The sequence below is a fragment of the Nerophis ophidion genome, linkage group LG03 (assembly GCF_033978795.1).
Source record: "Nerophis ophidion isolate RoL-2023_Sa linkage group LG03, RoL_Noph_v1.0, whole genome shotgun sequence".
Lineage (NCBI taxonomy): Eukaryota > Metazoa > Chordata > Actinopteri > Syngnathiformes > Syngnathidae > Nerophis > Nerophis ophidion.
The window spans coordinates 10,712,637-10,725,144 of NC_084613.1; the positions used below are offsets into that span (position 1 = coordinate 10,712,637).

General features: G+C 42.3%; 1 protein-coding gene across 1 annotated transcript in view; it reads right to left on the bottom strand.

Moving 5' to 3' along the window:
• Nucleotides 1–3,453: 3,453 nt before the first annotated feature.
• The window catches only part of polr3b (polymerase (RNA) III (DNA directed) polypeptide B), a 99,660-nt gene continuing 90,605 nt past the window's right edge, over nt 3,454–12,508 (bottom strand). Inside the window, exons 26-28 of the mRNA XM_061894246.1 lie at nt 7,732–7,845; nt 7,485–7,658; nt 3,454–3,723 (exon numbers count right to left, since the gene is read on the bottom strand). Coding sequence (XP_061750230.1) covers nt 3,594–3,723; nt 7,485–7,658; nt 7,732–7,845 — 418 coding nt within the window. The 3' untranslated portion in view covers nt 3,454–3,593. The remainder of the gene's footprint in view (nt 3,724–7,484; nt 7,659–7,731; nt 7,846–12,508) is intronic.

The window sequence follows — 12,508 nt, forward strand, 5'->3', positions numbered from 1 at the left end:
AAGAATCTGGGTATTATCTTCGACCCAACTCTCTCCTTTGAGGCACACATTAAAAGCGTTACTAAAACGGCCTTCTTTCATCTCCGTAATATCGCTAAAATTCGCTCCATTCTGTCCACTAAAGACGCTGAGATCATTATCCATGCGTTTGTTACGCCTCGTCTCGATTACTGTAACGTATTATTTTCGGGTCTCCCCATGTCTAGCATTAAAAGATTACAGTTGGTACAAAATGCGGCTGCTAGACTTTTGACAAGAACAAGAAAGTTTGATCACATTACGCCTGTACTGGCTCACCTGCACTGGCTTCCTGTGCACTTAAGATGTGACTTTAAGGTTTTACTACTTACGTATAAAATACTACACGGTCTAGCTCCATCCTATCTTGCCGATTGTATTGTACCATATGTCCCGGCAAGAAATCTGCCTTCAAAGGACTCCGGCTTGTTAGTGATTCCCAAAGCCCAAAAAAAGTCTGCGGGCTATAGAGTGTTTTCCGTTCGGGCTCCAGTACTCTGGAATGCCCTCCCGGTAAAAGTTCGAGATGCCACCTCAGTAGAAGCATTTAAGTCTCACCTTAAAACTCATTTGTATACTCTAGCCTTTAAATAGACTCCCTTTTCAGACCCGTTGATCTGCCGTTTCTTTTCTTTTTCTTCTATGTCCCACTCTCCCTTGTGGAGGGGGTCCGGTCCGATCCGGTGGCCATGTACTGCTTGCCTGTGTATCGGCTGGGGACATCTCTGCGCTGCTGATCCGCCTCCGCTTGGGATGGTTTCCTGCTGGCTCCGCTGTGAACGGGACTCTCGCGACTGTGTTGGATCCATTGTGGATTGAACTTTCACAGTATCATGTTAGACCCGCTCGACATCCATTGCTTTCCTCCTCTCTAAGGTTCTCATAGTCATCATTGTCACCGACGTCCCACTGGGTGTGAGTTTTCCTTGCCCTTATGTGGGCCTACCGAGGATGTCGTGGTGGTTTGTGCAGCCCTTTGAGACACTAGTGATTTAGGGCTATATAAGTAAACATTGATTGATAACTCTTAAGAACAGAATCTGAATAAGGTCTTTTCAATCAGGTGTTGAAAACACCTGTAGATGTGATTAGAACCACAACGAGCAACAATTAAACTGATTAAAAAAAAGACTGTGACGCTCAGCTTCTTGTAAATGGTCAATGGTGTATTTGCAACATGGTGAAGTCCAGGGAGTGGTCAAAGAAGTCAAGAGAGGAGGTAATTTCTCTTCATAAGAAAGGATATGGATATATGAAAATAGCAAAGACGTTACACATTCCAAGAGACACAGTTGGGAGCATAATTCGCAAGTCTAAAGCTAAAGGCAGAGTTGAAACACTACCTGGGCGTGGTGGAAAGAGGATGCTGTGTGTGTACAGTGGTGAAAAACCCCCGGGTAACAGCTGAGGAACTACAACAGGACATTGCAGAGGGGGGAGGGCAGGTTTCGTCCCAGACAATAAGGCATGCACTACAAGATAAAGGCCTCCCAGGCGCACCCCACTTCTGACTACCAGGCACAAGAAAAATACACTCCAGTATGCCAAAAATCATCTGGACGAACCCCAAGCCCAAGAATATGAATGAACTAGAGGCCTTTGCCCGAGAGGAATGGGCTAAAATACCTGTAGATGGTTGCAAGAAGCTTGTGTGCGGTTATGTATCACCTTTGAAGGATGTCATTCCTGCCAAAGGGTGTTCTACTAAGTACTAAAGATGCATGTAACTAGAGGGTTGAATAGTTTTGTCAATGAGATATTATGAAAAATTTCCGTTTTTGGTATTTTTTAAATCTATTCGACACATCTTTATTTCATATGACTATAAACAAAATATGGAATAAATGTCCCAACTTGCTAAAACACAAAATTGTGTCAGGGTTGAATAATTTTGATCACAACTGTACATCCTTCAAAGGTGATACATAAGCTTCTTGCAACCATCTACAGGTATTTTAGCCCATTCCTCTTGGGCAAAGGCCTCCAGTTAATTCATATTCTTGGGCTTGTGTGCTGCAACTGCCTTCTTCGAGTCCCACCACAGCTTTTCTATAGGATTTAGGTCTGGCGACTGTGAAGGCCACTCCAGAGTCTTCCAGCCCTTCTTCTGCAACCACTCTAATGTTGATATGGAGGTATGCTTGGGATCCTTGTCCTGTTGGAAGGTCCTATTAATGTGTTTGGACACAGAGCTCTGGGAACATCCAACCGCTTTGGCAATGACCTTTTGTGTCTTGTCCTCCTTCTTTAAAGTATCAATGGTCATCTTTTGGACAGTTGTCAAGTCAGCAGTCTTCCCCCATGATTGTGTGTCATACAGAATCAAAACGACAGACCATTTTGAGTTAGTTAGCTAATTAGAGTGTGGCACCAGGTGTCTTCAATATCTGACCTTTTCACCACATTCTAATTTTCTGAGATGTTGAATTTAGGGTTTTCATTGGTTGTCAAGCTATAATCATCTCCTTTTTGGCAAAAAACACTTGAAATGTATCAGTCTGTTTGGAATGAATGTAAACATTCTAAAAGTTTGACTTTCTAAATGGAATTAATGAAATAAATCAAATTTTTCATGATATTCTAATAATATGACCAGAACCTGTATGTATGTATGTGTATATATATTAGATTAGATTAGATAGTACTTTATGTATTCCGTCGGGAGAGTTACAATTTTCAGCACAATCCCATTCAAGATCAGACAAACATTACAGGGAGACAGAACAGGATCGCTGATGGGTCTGCCGGCTTCCAGCGCCCCTTACAAAAAAGATGACATACAGGTAAACAAGGGGGGGGGGGGGGATAGAAGATTAAAATAAAATTTAAAAAAATCGGTCTAAGCCTGGGCCCTGGAGAGGGGGTGCAGACTGAGGCCAAGGGAAAAACAACTCATAGCCATAGTACACATCCCTCTTCCATGTGTGTAAGAGGGAAACATCAAACATCAAAGAACACAGAGGACATTAAAGACATTAAAGCAGCAGATACAACCAGACACTTCTACATACAGCTATGAACAAAAAGTCAAAGAAACATATATATATATATATATATATACACATATACACACACACTTACATATGTATATACACATTATATAATTTTGACAGCCCTAATATATATAAAAAATACAAAAGTTGGGTAAAAAAATTCGCTTTTTTTCAACCATTATCTCCTCTGAGGCCGTTTGTTGTGTCGGCTTCAAATAAGCACAGGAGTGAGATTGAACCCTTCTGATTAAAAGTTGATGAAATAATTTTAATTATGTATATATATAACATTCAGCAACATAATTCCTGATTTTTCACTAGCCCACACAATCCCCTTTTTGTCTCCAGTCAGTGACGGACAATATCAGATGTTACCTTTCCTTAAGTAAGAGTGGGAAAACTCCAAAACTCAGGTACGAATGGATGAAAATGATACAAGAGCTTAGAGAGAGAAACAGTTTGAAGAATTTATTATTTACACAAACCGAGAGCATAATTGTGACAAACTAGAGGTGCGGAGGAAAGAGAGAGAGAGAGAGAGAGAAAAAAAAAAGAAATGTTCAGATTTTGCCTGTTTCTTGCTCACTCGTTGTAGCGTGAGAGTTTAAGTCGGGGGATGATGTTCATGGACTGCAGCTCCTGGAACAGCAGCTTGCAGGCGTACGGGATACGCAGCGAGGAGACGTGACAGGACGACTTGCAGTAGTGACACCTGCAGGAGGAAACACTCATCAACCACGGACCACTCCTGCACCGCCAACAAGTCACACGTCGTGTTGCTAAAGTGAAGCCTCCTTCACTTATCATAGTTAACACTTGTACTGTTTCCCTTCTTTTTACACTTGTGTGGTGGTGATATGACGGCAACACTGCGTTTTTTTTTTTTTGATTGTAGGAGGGGTCATTTTAAAATAATCTGGGGGCCAAACTGAGACGAAGTTTTGATGTGAGGTGAATAAATATCAATACAAACCTCAAAAGCAGTGAAGTTGTCACGTTGTGTAAATGGTAAATAAAAAGAGAATACAATGATTTGCAAATCCTATATTTAATTGAATAGACTGGAAAGACAAGATATTTAACGTTCAAACTGAAAAACTTTGTTGTTTTTTGCAAATATTAGCTCCTTGAGAATTTGAAGCCTGCAACATGTTTCAAAAAAGCTGGCACCAGTGGCAAAAAAGAGTGAGAAAGTTGAGGAATGCTCATCAAACACTTATTTGGAACATCCCACAGGTGAACGGGCTGATTGGGAAAAGGTGGGTGCCATTATTAGGTATGAAATGCTCACTCATTCACAATAAAGGACGGAGCGAGGGTCACCACCTTCTCAACAAATGCGTGAGCAAATTGTCCAAGAGTTTAAGAACAACATTTCTCAACAAGCTTTTGCAAGGAAGGATCTTACGGATTTCACCATCCACGGTCTGTAATATCATCAAAATGTTCAGAGAATCTGGAGAAATCACTGCACGTAACATTGAAGTCCATAGTGGATCTAACAAAATACTCAAAGTCCAGTCCATAGTGGATCTAGCATAATATTGCATGTGTGGAGACCGCCTCCTAGGGTGACCGCCGACCGGTGCAAGGGATCTAACACAATAGTGAGAGTCCAGTCCATAGTTTGTATACTCTAGCCTTTAAATAGACTCCCTTTTTAGACCAGTTGATCTGCCGTTTCTTTTCTTTTTCTTCTATGTCCCACTCTCCCGTGTGGAGGGGGTCCGGTCCGATCCGGTGGCCATGTACTGCTTGCCTGTGTATCGGCTGGGGACATCTCTGCGCTGCTGGTCCGCCTACGCTTGGGATGGTTTCCTGCTGGCTCCGCTGTGAACGGGACTCTCGCTGCTGTGTCTTGGATCCTCTTTGGACTGGACTCTCGCGACTGTGTTGTATCCATTGTGGATTGAACTTTCACAGTATCATGCTAGATCCGCTCGACATCCATTGCTTTCCTCCTCTCTAAGGTTCTCATAGTCATCATTGTCACCGACGTCCCACTGGGTGTGAGTTTTCCTTGCCCTTATGTGGGCCTACCGAGGATGTCGTGGTGGTTTGTGCAGCCCTTTGAGACACTAGTGATTTAGGGCTATATAAGTAAACATTGATTGATTGATTGATTGATCTAACATAATAGTGAGAGTCCAGTCCATAGTTTATCTAACATAATAGTGAGACTCTAGTCAATAGTGGATTTAACATCATAGCGTGAGAGTCCAGTCCGTAGTGGATCTAACATAATAGTGTGAGTCCAGTCCATAGTGGATATAACATAATAGTGAGAGTCCAGTCCATAGTGGATATAACAAAATAGTGAGAATCCAGTCCATAGTGGATCTAACATAATAGTGTGAGTCCAGTCCATAGTGGATATAACAAAATAATGAGAATCCAGTCCATAGTGGATCCAACATAATAGTGTGAGAGTCCAGTCCATAGTGGATATAACAAAATAGTGAGAATCCAGTCCATAGTGGATCTGGCATAATATTGTGAGAGTCCAGTCTATAGCGGATCTAACATAATATTGTGATAGTCCAGTCCATAGTGGATCTAAAATAATAGCGTGAGAGTCCAGTCTATAGTGGATCTAACATAACTCTGCCAACTCCAAAGGTATGCGCGGCTTCCTCTTGTCGTTTTCTGCTGCATATTTCACTACGTCCAGCTTGTAATCTGCAGTACATGATTTCCTTTTCGGTGCCATTTTTGTTCAGCCCTTCTCAGTTTTTATAAGTTACCGCCAACGTTGAAATGATCCATTTTAATAGCTACGGCAGTAGCATATAGCAGTTAGCATTCCATGACCCAAAATGCACTTTGGCCATGACGCTCCCCCGCCAAATTCTTATTGGTTGATGTGTGTGTGACGATTGCTGACATGTTCTTCGTCTCTTCCGCGAATGAGATAAATAATATTTAATATTTTACGGTAATGTGTTAATAATTTCACACATACGTCGCTCTATGAAAAAAAATTGCGACTTGTAATCCGAAAAATACGGTACTGACAGTGGTTTTCGGAAGTGTTCTTGAGCCCATGTGGTGATGTCCTTCACACACTGATGTCGCTTTTTAATGCAATAAGGCCTGAGGGATCGAACGTCACGGGCATTCAATGTTGGCTTTCAGCCTTGCTGCTTACGTGCAGTTATTTCTAGAGATTCTCTGAAACTTTTGATGATATCACGGACCGTAGATGGGGAGATCCCTAAATTCCTTGCAACAGCTAGTTGACAAATGTTCTTCTTAAACAAACTGCTCACGCACTTGTTCACAAAGTGGTGACGCTCGCGCCGTCCTTGTTTGTAAATGACTGAGCATTTTGTGGATGCTGCTTTTATACCCAATCATGGCACCCACCTGTTCCCAATTCGCCCGTTCACCTGTGGGATGTTCCAAATAAGTGTTTGATGAGCATTCCTCAACTTTCTCAGTCTTTTTTGCCACTTGTGCCAGCTTTTTTTAAACATGTTGCAGGCATCAAGCTCCAAATGAGCTAATATTAGCAAAAAATAAAGTTTTCCAGTGTGAACATTGAATATCTTGTATTTGCAGTCTAGTCAATTAAATATTAGTTGAAAAAGGATTAGCAAATCATTGTATTCTGTTTTTATTTACCATTATTTACAAAGTGACAACTTCACTGGTTTTGTAGATCGATCTAGAGCAGAGGTCGGGTATTTCCCTAAGAGCCAAATAATATTTTTTTTAACACTGAACACAACTAAACGTGTGCATTTTTAAGTAAGACCAACATTTCCAGAGTATAATAGGTCTCTTATTCTTTATAATAATATTGTTATTCTGAAGCTAACTGTGGAGGGGGCGTGGCCTGCGGGCCTGCAGCAAAGCAGGATGTTGCCAGGACCGGCCTCGAAATCAGCGACAGGTACGCAGATGGCCCACCTGGGCCTTGTTATCTAATCACATGTCACTCTGTTATAAGCAGCAGCCAGGAGGAGAGACAGGGTTGGGGCTGGAGCCAGAGCGCGAGTGAGGATGAAAGAGAAAAAGACAATTGATGGAAAGCAACTGAGAGAAAAATAAAACAATATTGTAACCCTAAAACAGGCTCTTGGTGGTCTGAAGAACCCCCAGGAGGGCAAGCCCCACACTAACCAATAATAAATAAATTACTTTTTACCATTAATGCAACTTCTTGAACATAAAAAAGCATGAGAATGTTTTATATTTTGAGCGCTATTTTTAACACTGTGATTACAAGTGGAATTATTCATTACTTATCGTGTTATGCAATGTCAGCTCAGATTTATCGGAGAGCCAGATGCAGTCATCAAAAGAGCCACATCTGGCTCTAGAGCCATAGGTTCCCTACCCCTGTTCTAGAGGTTTGCCAAACGATCTCTAAAGTTAAAATCGGTTTGTACCAACTCTTTTTTTTACCCCCCTTGTTTTGTAGATATCAGTGTTTGTGCGGACGTGTTTAATAATATGTGCCCATCCTACCAGCCAGAGTATCCCAGCAGACCACACTGGCCACACACGTCCACCTCGAAGGCGTCGCTGGAGATCATGAGGCGCTCCAGCAGCAGCATGCTGGCGCCGTAGCCAATCAGACAGTCGCGTTCCATCTCGCCCAGACGCAGACCTCCGTCTCTGGAACGGCCCTCTGTCGGCTGCCTGGGAAAAACGCGGGCAAATGACTTCTCAGTCACCACGATGACACCTTTAGGGAATCACAGCGAGGAGCTACCTGGTGAGGACAGCCCGGGGCCCCCGCGCTCTGGCGTGCATCTTGTCCAAGACCATGTGTTTCAGTTTCTGGTAATAGACTGGTCCGAAGTAGATGTAAGCCTCAAGGGGTTCTCTGAATGGGAAACAACATATTCAACAAAAAAAACATCCCAGTCTACAAAACCCGTTTCCAAATGAGTTGGGAAATTGTGTTAGATGTAAATATAAACGGAATACAATGATTTGCAAATCCTTTTCAACCCATATTCAGTTGAATGCACTACAAAGACAAGATATTTAATGTTCAAACTCAAACTTTTTTTTTTCTTGGAAATAATAATTAACTTGGAATTTCATGGCTGCAACACGTGCCAAAGTAGTTGGGAAAGGGCATGTTCACCATTGTGTTACATCACCTTTTCTTTTAACAACACCCAATAAACATTTGGGAACTGAGGAAACTAATTGTTGAAGCTTTGAAAGTGGAATTCTTTCCCATTCGGGGTTTTATGTAGAGCTTCAGTCGTTCAACAGTCCGGGGTCTCTGCTGTCGTACTTTACGCTTCATAATGCGCCACACATTTTAGATGGGAGACAGGTCTTGACTGCAGGCGGGCCAGGAAAGTACCCGCACTCTTCTTTTACGAAGCCACGCTGTTGTAACACGTGCTGAATGTGGCTTGGCATTGTCTTGCTGAAATAAGCAGGGGCGTCCATGAAAAAGACGGCGCTTAGATGGCAGCATATATTGTTCCATAACCTGTATGTACCTTTCAGCATTAATGGTGCCTTCATAGATGTGTAAGTTACCCATGCCTTGGGCACTAATGCACCCCCATACCATCACAGATGCTGGCTTTTGAACTGTGCGTCGATAACAGTCTGGATGGTTCGCTTCTCCTTTGGTCCGGATGACACGATGTCAAATATTTCCAAAAACAATTTGAAATGTGGACTCGTCAGACCACAGAACACTTCTCCACTTTGCATCAGTCCATCTTAGATGATCTCGGGCCCTGAGAAGCCGGCGGCGTTTCTGGATGTTGTTGATAAATGGCTTTCACTTTGCATAGTAGAGCTTTAACTTGCACTTACAGATGTAGCGACGAACTGTGTTTAGTGACAGTGGTTTTCTGAAGTGTTCCTGAGCCCATGTGGTGATATCCTTTAGAGATTGATGTCGGTTTTTGATACAGCCCCGTCTGAGGGATCGAAGTTTCACGGTCATTCAATGTTGGTTTCCGGCCATGCCGCTTACGTGGAGTGATTTCTCCAGATTCTCTGAACCTTTTGATGATATTATGGACCGTAGATGTTGAAATCCCTAAATTTCTTGCAATTGCACTTTGAGAAACGTTGTTCTTAAACTGTTTGACTATTTGCTCACGCAGTTGTGGACAAAGGGGTGTACCTCGCCCCATCCTTTCTTGTGAAAGACTGAGCATTTTGTGGGAAGCTGTTTTTATACCCAATCATGGCACCCACCTGTTCCCAATTAGCCTGCACATTTATGGGATGTTCCAAATAAGTGTTTGATGAGCATTCCTCAACTTTATCAGTCTTTATTGCCACCTTTCACAACTTCTTTGTCACGTGTTGCTGGCATCAAATTGTAAAAGTTAATGAATATTTGCAAAAAAAAAAATGTTTATCAGTTAGAACATCAAATATGTTGTCTTTGTAGCATATTCAACTGAATATGGGTTGAAAAGGATTTCCATATCATTGTATTCTGTTTATATTTACATCTAACACAATTTCCCAACTCATATGGAAACGGGGTTTGTACAACAAAGCTTTTTCTTGGTATATTTTGTGTATGACGTCACCACAGAAGGGGACCAGTCCCAGGCAGAAGTGGGCGTTCTTTTTCACAAGGATTCATTTACACATTTATACAAACCCTTTCTTCTAATTTTCCTGTACATTATGTCTCCATCAGGCGTCTTCAAAAAGGTGAGCAGTTTTATTTTCGTTCCATCCCTCCATATTCTCTCCTACTCGCTAGTGTTAGCACATCTGAGTTATTGTGTAGAAATATGGGGAAACGACTACAAAAGTACATCTAATTCACAAACGGCGTTACAAAAAAATCTATTACAATAATACATAATGTTGGATATAGAGAACACTCAAACAAACACTTTATTTTTTGAATCACAATACCCTAGTGGTTAGAGCAGGGGTGCCCACACTTTTTCTTCAGGCGAGCTACTTTTCAATTGACCAACTCGAGGGGATCTACCTCATTTATATATATCATTTATATTTATTTATTTATTTATGAAAGAGACATTTTTGTAAACAAGTTAAATGTGTTTAATGATAATACAAGCATGTGTAACACATATAGATGTCTTTCTTTCACAAAGACAAGAATATAAGTTGGTGTATTACCTGATTCTGATGACTTGCATTGATTGGAATCAGACAGTAATGATGACAACGCCCACATTTTCAAATGGAGGAGAAAAAAAGTTGTCCTTTCTGTACAATACCACATGAAAGTGGTTGTTTTTTGGCATCTAATTCATCCAGCTTCCATACACTTTACAAGAAAAACATTGGCGGCAAATTCCGTAGCTTGCTTGATTGACATTCACGGCACCCGAGGGTCTTGTGAGATGACGCTGGCTGCTGCCACTTCATTATTATGAAAAAATGACAGAGAGGAAAGCGAGAAACACTTTTTATTTCAACAGACTTTCGCGCCGTCCCTTCCGTCAAAACTCTAAAGGCCGACTGCACATTTCCTATCTTCACAATAAAAGCCCTGCTTCATGCTGCCTGCGCTAACAAAATAAGAGTCTCGGAAAACTGGCGTGCACAAGTGATGTGCACGCCAGCTTTCTGAGGGATCGCTTGTGCACGCCAGTTTTCCGAGACTCTGTATTTAGTTAGCGCAGGCAGCATGAAGCAGGGCTTTTATTGTGAAGATAGGAAATGTGCAGTCGGCCTTTAGAGTTTTGACGGAAGAGACGGCGCGAGAGTCTGTTGAAATAAAAAGTGTTTCTCGCCTTCCTCTCGGTCATATTTTAATAATAATGATCTTGCAGCAGCCAGCGTCATCTCACAAGACCCTCCGGTACCGTGAATGTCATTTAAGTGACGTCTTGGTGAAGATTGATGATCACTAATTTTTAGGTCTATTTTTTTTAAAAGCCTGGCTGGAGATCGACCGACACACCCCCCGCGGTCGACTGGTAGCTCGCGATCGACGTAATGGGCACCCCTGGGTTAGAGTGTCCGCCCTGAGATCGGTGGGTTGTGAGTTCAAACCCCGGCCAAGTCATACCAAAGACTATAAAAATGGGACCCATTACCTCCCTACTTGGCACTCAGCATCAAGGCTTGGAATTGGGGGTTAAATCACCAAAAAGGATTTCTGGGCGCGGCACTGCTGCTCCCCTCACCTCCCAGGGGGTGAACAAGAGGATGGTTCAAACGCAGAGGACACATTTCACCACACCTAGTGTGTGCGTGAAAATAATTGGTACTTTAACTATCTGAAATGATTTACAAAGCAAACTATAACCTGTTTGCTCAGAATATACAACACTTCTTCTGAACAAAATATGACCTTAGAAATATAACCACAGAAATATAACCTTAAAGGAAAATCAAATTTAAAACATTTGTATGCGCGTACACCATTTAAAACCTTTAGTATAGCTGTATCAGTTCATCGCTTCATCTGTAAGTGCAAGTTAAAGCCATTTATCAACAACACCCAGAAATGCCACCTGAGCTCATCTAAGATGGACTGATGCAAAGTAGAAAAAAGTGTTCTGTGGTCTGACAAGTCCACATTTCAAATTATTTTGGAAACTGTGGACGTCGTGTCCTCCGGAATAAAGGGGAAAATATCCAGATTGTTCTAGGCGCAAAGTTGAAAAGCCAGCATCTGTGATTGTATGGGGGTGTATTAGTGCCCAAGGCATGGGTAACTCACACATCTGTGAAAGCACCATTAATGCTGAAAGGCACATACAAGTTTTGGAGCAACACATGTTGCCCTCAAAGCAACGTTATCATGGACGCCCCTGCTTATTTCAGCAAGACAATGCCAAGCCATGTGTTACAACAGCATTGAAAAACTTCAGCTGTACATCAAGCAAGAATGGGAAAGAATTCCACCGACCAACTCTACCAACCGGCATAGTTCGGTTGGTAGAGTGGCCGTGTCAGCAACTTGAGGGTTGCAGGTTCGATTCCCGCTTCCGCCATCCTAGTCACTGCTGTTGTGTCCTTGGGCAAGACACTTTACCCACCTGCTCCCAGTGCCACCCACACTGGTTTAAATGTAACTCGCTATGTAAAGCGCTTTGAGTCAATCGAGAAAAGCGCTATATAAATATAATTCACTTCACACTTCACCTACTCAGTGGCCTAGTGGCTAGAGTGTCCGCCATGGGATCGGTAGGTCGTGAGTTCGAATCCCGGCCGAGTCACACCAAAGACTATAAAAATGGGACCTCATTACCTCCCTGCTTGGCACTCAGCATTAAGGGTTGGAATTGGGTGTTAAATCACCATAAATGATTCCCGGGCGCGGCCCCGCTGCTGCTCACTGATCCCCTCACCTCCCAGGGGGTGATCAAGGGTAATGGGTCAAATGTAGAGAATAATTTCGCCACATCTAGTATGTGTGTGACAATCATTGGTATTTTAACTTTAACACTTTACCTGAAAAGCTTCAAAAACGTGTCTTTTCAGTTCCCAAACATTTACTGAGTGTTGTTAAAAGGAAAGGCCATGTAACACAGTGGTAAAAATGCCCCCGTGACAACTTTTTG